This window comes from Sprattus sprattus, assembly GCF_963457725.1.
Source record: "Sprattus sprattus genome assembly, chromosome: 11".
Lineage (NCBI taxonomy): Eukaryota > Metazoa > Chordata > Actinopteri > Clupeiformes > Clupeidae > Sprattus > Sprattus sprattus.
The window spans coordinates 26,045,393-26,052,534 of NC_137909.1; the positions used below are offsets into that span (position 1 = coordinate 26,045,393).

The 7,142-nt window shown below is 40.8% G+C and overlaps 1 protein-coding gene across 1 annotated transcript in view; it reads right to left on the reverse strand.

The window, feature by feature from the left end:
• LOC308372388 (uncharacterized protein) overlaps nucleotides 1–6,514 on the reverse strand; it is a gene marked incomplete at its 5' end in the record, with an annotated part of 45,960 nt that extends 39,446 nt beyond the window's left edge. Inside the window, 9 exons of the mRNA XM_080847542.1 lie at nucleotides 336–474; nucleotides 926–1,043; nucleotides 1,316–1,441; nucleotides 1,910–2,123; nucleotides 2,983–2,987; nucleotides 3,126–3,216; nucleotides 5,350–5,464; nucleotides 5,919–6,156; nucleotides 6,442–6,514. Of these exons, the coding sequence (XP_080703668.1) occupies nucleotides 336–474; nucleotides 926–1,043; nucleotides 1,316–1,441; nucleotides 1,910–2,123; nucleotides 2,983–2,987; nucleotides 3,126–3,216; nucleotides 5,350–5,464; nucleotides 5,919–6,156; nucleotides 6,442–6,514 (1,119 nt within the window). The remainder of the gene's footprint in view (nucleotides 1–335; nucleotides 475–925; nucleotides 1,044–1,315; nucleotides 1,442–1,909; nucleotides 2,124–2,982; nucleotides 2,988–3,125; nucleotides 3,217–5,349; nucleotides 5,465–5,918; nucleotides 6,157–6,441) is intronic.
• Nucleotides 6,515–7,142: the final 628 nt, after the last annotated feature.

Here is a 7,142-nt window from a genome sequence, read left to right on the forward strand (position 1 = left end):
ATGTAAACTAAAAGTAAAACAGCAACAAAAGTCAGGTGAGACGTTGATGACTCTATACAGAGAGTCATCATGACTATACAGAGATGTATAGAATTACAATAAAAACTTCCTACTGAATTGCTATCTACATGGCAGACTGAATGTCCTCTTACAAAAACGTACTGCTACTTTGTGTATTAAAGCACATTTAAAGGAGTTGTACCAAATTGACGATAAAAAAACATGACTATTTAAATAAAAGTTTAAAAGAGTCAGAATAAACGTTCTGTGACTGCTTAAACAAAAGGACATAGATATCATAGAATGCGAGTGCAACAGTTGCGTGTGTCTCTGACCGCTGCGAGCACGTAGGAGCACGCTCCGTGAAAGGTGTACGTCTCGCCATCGAAGGTGCTGATGTGGGAACCACCCGCCAGAGAACAGGTGCCCGGACAGTCCAGCTGGGTGCAGCTCCAGCGGCCTTGTTCACAGGTACTATAAGGAGAAGCATTTTCAAAGAAAATGGCACAGGCTGACTGTTTTTTCATGGATTTTTAAAAGGGAAGCTACCGGATCGTTTGCAAAACTGAAAGTAAACAATGTAGGATGTGAACGGGTGTCTACTGGCCAGCCTTTTGATAATTTCACATATTTAGGACTTCATTCAAGGACATCAGTGCAAGAACACAGATTGTTCACAAAGCCTGAGATGCTAACAAAGGGAATCTACGATTAAATTTACTCTAAGACATTTACACAGTTGTTTATTTGGTTTCAGTCCTCTTGTTCGTGTTAAATGCAAATCTAAATTATAGCACTCAGGTGTCTTCAGTCAGGCGAATGAAATTAAATGAAACTGTTAATCACTACTAGTCCAGTGGGGAGTGTGGCATACTTGTGCATTACAAATACTAATGGACAAATAATGTAACATTCCCTTTCTCACCAGTTCTGGCAGGGTCTGGAGTATGACTCTCCGGAGTTGTACACTGTGCCTTTGTAATAGCAGGGACAGGCATTCAGTTGGACACAGCCCTTCTGTGTGATGTCATCAAAAACAGTTCCTTAGGGGCAAGACACACAAAATTAGTTTTGCTGAGGGAGTACATTTCTCAGTGTTTCGTGTTTGTGCATATTTTGTTGTAGTTATTATTTGTATTATTATTATTATATAAAATAATTGTCTATATATTATGGATAATTATATAATATTAATATGACATATTTGGCTCAATTTATACATATGTTGCAAGACTATTATTATTGATGGTGTTTTGCCCAGTTATCTGGTTAATCATCTATTTTGAGAGACCCTAGTGTGTCCTGTTGATCTTACCATTGGGGCAGAAGCACCCATCCGTGCAGTGTTCCTCACACAGCTTACTCCTGTCCTGGTTAGAGCAGGTGTCGGCGCATGGGCTCCCACACTCCTGGTGCTCCATATTCAGAGGGCACGTTGCACCTGTGTGAAGCAGCAGATGAGGGATTGGTTGGGAGCAGTGGTGTAGTCCAGGGTATAAGCAGGTATACGGAGTATACCCACTTATTTTTCAGTCAGCATTGCGTATACCCATTTCTCAAAACAGGGCGTTTTATCCTGTGCTTAAAAAAAAGTATGCCCACTTCTCCAGGGACCACTCCACTCCAGACACCACTGGTTGGGAGTAAGGAGTTGAACTGTCTGAGGTGTGATTCTATGTAATAGGTATCTTCTTGCGGTGTCACTGGATACAGCACATTATTAAGTACTTTTCAATTCTATGCTGCAATATGTTCCCTTTTTACTGACTTATAGGGTGATGGAGGTCAATAACGTTGTCAGTTCTTATCAAACAAAGTAAGCATCATTGAAAGGGCCCAATCAACGCCCTTAAGCCTACTAGGGGGACAACGGCATGTCTTTGGTCTACTGTAGGAAATGGTTACATACCGCAGAAGTCAGGGGTCCTCCACTCTTGGGGTTCCCCCCCGGCGTGGCCGCACTGGCGTGAGAACTCGGCGAGCGTGTCGCACACGCACACCTCCCTGCTGCTGTTGCACTGACACACGTCCTTCTCGCACGCCTCCACGTACTGCTGCACGAGGACCCGCGACTGGCAGCTGCTGAACGCGGGAAGCGTAAGCCAGCTTCTACATACGTCCGTCTGCAGAAAGGGAAAACCAAGAAAGTCTGGTTTAGTTGCACATTTAGAAGAGAACAAAAACAACAAAACAAACGAACAGAACATAGTGAACAAAACACAACTAAACAGAAGAACAGATCAAAATATTTCTGCCCAGCTGCTTTTCATGAAACTTCAAACTTGGAGCATGGATGCTGAGTGCTATTAGGTTAGTTAAGGCTATTATGTGTATAATATGTTTTAGTATAGCTCTAGCAGTTAGTGTAAGACATGTAGGTATGTGTATCTGTTTAGTATGTGTATTTATGTTTAGTATCTATATTGTGTATTTATTGTTTATCTAGTAGGTCTACTATTTTGTCTTTCATAGGTATATCTTATGTTTAGTACTTATTGTTAAGTTATGTTATGATATGTTATATCATGTGGAGTACTTATATGTTATGTTATGGTAGTGTGGTACGGTGTACTGTCCTAAAAATTTCAGTGCCCAGACCGACTCTGTTGTTCTGTGCATCTGACAATAAAAGACTTGACTTGACTTGACTTGACTTGACTGACATTGCCATGGTGCTAACAGACAGCTGAACAAGTCAGATGTACACAAAAGACAAGTTTCTTGCTGAACCATTTAGGGAAATAACAGCAAAATGTCCTAAGGGCTCCTGACTACTTTAACCATCCTGTTATATACCTAGGGTTAGGGTTAGGGTAACACCTACCGCATTGTGGCATTCATCCTTCTGCCTAAGATCAACTTCCTCACAGGACTCAGTGGGGCCATCTTTTTTCCAGATGCTACCATAATCAGCAACTTCCAGTCTGTCACCTAAATCATACGAAAATGATTACATTCCCCACCGACTGCAATGAAGCTCACATGATCTAAAGTAGTTCAGCACAGGAAGCATGTTATGGGTGTGAGCACACATAATAATAATAATAATACATTTATTTATTTAGCATTTTTCAATGTTCTCAAAGACACTTAAACATACAGTATATTACGAGTGGAAGACATACCATTTTGAATGAACTCATCATAGATCTGGACACCATTGAAGTCTCCACAAAGCCCGCATGTTTTGTTTCTGTGCTTGGCTGCCAGCTCCACCTAAAAGCAAAGCAAGGCATTCAAAGTGAATCGGCCCCTATGCTGTATTAGGTACAGTGGGTTTTAGTAACAGTAAGAACAGAACCTCTCAGATTGACCAATCAAATTTCCCAGGGCTTCAGTGCTATTATGGTATGTGTATTCACGCCGTATCTTATTCATGAATCACTTACCCTACAGCCTTCTCAAGCCACACATTTGCATACATACGGAGGTGAGGAATCCAAGACAATATGTACTTTGAGCCAATGTTGACATTCCTTTGTTTGTTCATCATATTACTCATTCCAATGGAAAATGTATATATTTGCCAGTGTCTTGTTGACATAACACTGAGGCTGTCAGTGTTAATAAAGTTCCCTGATGAGTAATGTTTGATTAACAATCTTGAACAAATAGAAACCACTTTAAAGACCATCAAGATTCCCAGGAAGGTTATTTCCACAGAGATGTGTCGTGATAACAGTCCCATCTACGTACTTCAAGCCCCTCAGGCATGACACATTTATTTAGTTAGAAGACTTCTCTATCCAGCTCACCTGATGGCGATAATTAACAAACACTGTTAATGACTTAAGAATATAATAATCAAGTGCCTTGTATTTTGAATTACCTTATATAAAGCATGTACTTATGTAAGCAGGGACATTGCTTTTCTCTGTTTTTGCGTGTCTGAAACTTAGAATATTAGGTGCCGCTTAGTCCCACTTAACATGACCCATACTAGGTTAAAATGACCTTAACCTATCCTAGATTCAAATAATGCATGGCTTACAGTACTTTCAGAAGTGGCATCTTACCCATGTAAAAAACAAAACGTTATAATATAAAAACATTTTTTTAAGCCTGATACGTTTCAACTAGGTCCACATCGGTTTTTGCATCTGTAAGATAGCAATTTTGAAGTATGACTTCTTATAGTTGCACCCCACCCCACAGGAAATACATTTTTTGCTGTGCCTGCATCTAAAAGAACAATGGCCCTCATCACATCGGTATGTGCGCACCCCAAGAATCGAAACCCACAATGCTGATGCTGCTGGCAACCTTGCTTTACCAGCAGAGTGGCAGGTTAAAAAAACTCAAGTAAAATTCAATCCGATTCAGTTGTATTAGTTCATATATTGCCCTTGACAATAAACGTGGTATCAAAGTGCTTTGCAGAGCCCAAGGGGTGTACGACAAATACAAGGGGAATTTTATTTTCAAGAAGTTGAAATAGACAAATCAATTTGTTTACTGACTGCCTGTTTTTTTGGCTAGTGTTTTCTAACTCTTCATTCTCTGCACTGTATACGCAGGTAACAACATTTCCTGGTGTGACGCTTAAGATGTATTACGGTTCATTGAATATGCTTAATCTGCTGAAAAGCACTGCGATTTTCAACCCTTCCTTCTTCTGTTCTGCTTTATTTAAGCCTGACCGGAAAAGCTTGCTCTTGAGCAACTTTACATCCTCTCTGCACTGTATACGCAGATTTCCTGGTGTGACGCATGAATGGATGAAGCTTAACATAAGACATAACAAACAAATGGTGATTTGTTTAAAGCTTAATTTCTCTAGGAAAAGTTCTCTGAGCATGTCTCTGAGCGAGTTTGAACCCTGAGTAGAATAAAACCGCACTCTCAAGCTTTTCTCATTAATATAAAGACCAGTTTTTTTCCACAGACGCGTTTCGGCCTTAAGCCATCGTCAGTGTGTGATTTTTAACCCTCTCTTCTACTGTTCTGCCTTATTTAAGCCTGACAGGAAAAGCTTTCTCTTTGAGCAACAGTTGGGTCTTTTTTAGCCGCCATTCCCTGTCTTGTAGTCTCCCAAAGTCTTTTGCAGACAAACCCTACCTTTCTTTCTTGACACCTACGGTCCATTTCCCTAACTCTGGGAGCAGCTAGACCGATCAATGACTGTTACTGGGAGCCACTGAGGGGCTTTTGGCCTTCTTTAAGGGTGCCACAGTAGTAGTTTTACGTTGAGAAAGGTATGTGAAATTATGCTGTTCATGGCATGCTACCACTGGTTTACATAAAACTTCAGTTAACTGTCAGTGTTGTCACACACAAGTAAACACAAATTTATTTTCGAACCAGGCCGCCAAATAGAGTGAGGGAAATGCTTTTTCCATAGGAACATACCGAGAGAGAGTCGTCTTTCTTCCAGGTGAGGACCACTCCGAGTTTTCCTGTGATCTTCAGGTGGGACTCTGTTTTCTCAATGTGGAGTCCATAGGCAGAGAAAGGCAGAGTGACTCTAGGAAGAAAAATGAGGTGCATTTTAAAATGCTGTGATAATAATTTCATCTCATCTCATCTCATCTCATCTCATCTCATCTCATCTCATCTCATCTCATTTCATTTCATCATCACACACATTGTTAGGTAAAATTCCCCTCAAGTTATCTCAGCACAGATCAGTATATTTATTCTGTAACAATTGCAATCGGGCTCACTCACAGCTCAAGGATGAAAGTGAAGTAATTTCACTAACATCGCACAGGGTTTATATACTTAAGATGAATCTAATTCTGACGCCATAAATGTTTCTAATGTCAGCAAGAATACTGCTCACATAAGCACATGATTCATACAAGGTCATTTTTAATACAAGACACTTGATTAATACAATCTTAAGTCATGAGCAGTGTTTCTAAATCATTTCTATCACTCATCTCATCTCATCACTCTACCATGTGTAAGATACTCACTCCTCGTTATCTATGGTGATGGACTCAGAGACTTGTATAGCGACTCCCTCCAGCTTCATAAAGAGTGCCGTGATTGTGGGTTGGCTGTCCTGTACGACCCTCCTGAGCTCGATGTTGAGGTCGCTGGGGTCCTCACACAGGGACACTAGTATGTGGTTACAGGAGGAAGGCAGCTGGAAGAAGTCCCCGTCAAATGTCTTGTAATGGAAGTTACCCCATGTGCTGCAAACTTCACCACCTGTGTGTAAAGCCAGACAATGTACCTTAAATGGACTTTAAGATGACGATTTTGCAATAAATAGATATATTTGTTGTGAAATGTCAAGTAGCATTTCACTATGAGAATAAGTCTAATGCAGGGCATTATGTTACAGGCACAAATTGTGTGGTACCCATGTAACATTTGAATTACGAACTTTACCACTCTTAATACTACAAGCTCCCAACTGTCCACCACATTTACTAATATCAAACTGTGAACCATTCAAACTAAAATCGAATTGAAACTGTCATAACTGCCAACCTGTTGTAGATGCGGACGGCTGTGCCAGGTATGCCAGGGCCACGATCAGTCGTAGCATCCAGCGGAGTGCCATGCTTGCAGTGCCCGCGTGAGTCAGGAGCGGGTACGATGAGGCTGGCAGTGCCACCGTGTCCCTCTTAAATACACTGCTAGTTTGCTTTGGGTGTTTAAACTGAGGGTGGAGTTAGGGATGGGATCTGGCATCCTCACTTGGACAGGCAGGTAACTTAGTGAGCAACCAGAGGAAACGCTTTAGGGAGTGTTGATCGAGGTGTGTGTTTAGTATAATCTGATGTTAAGGATGCAATTGGGGAACATTTTGTATTAAACCAGGCCCTTTTTTGTAAGCATGGGATAGTCAGATCTATCTTTAGCCTGCCTTTGTCTTTTTGTCATCATCATAATCATAATCATAATCACACTTGTTTGTTAATACTGCAGTCTGTTTGTTTGTGTGTGTGTGTGTGCGCGTGTGTGTGTGTGTGTGTGTGTTTGTGTGTGTGTGTTCAAATCAAACAGGATTTACACATGCACACCCGAGTGGCCATCCAAAACCTCACATCTGAAAATATGCTTCCTAAAACCTAGAGGCCTGTTCATATAAATCTGTTTATAACATATAAGACCATTCTAACTCCAAATCTTGAGAAAATACAATGCAACGACAAAACATAGACATCCACATAAACATTGTTTTTGTA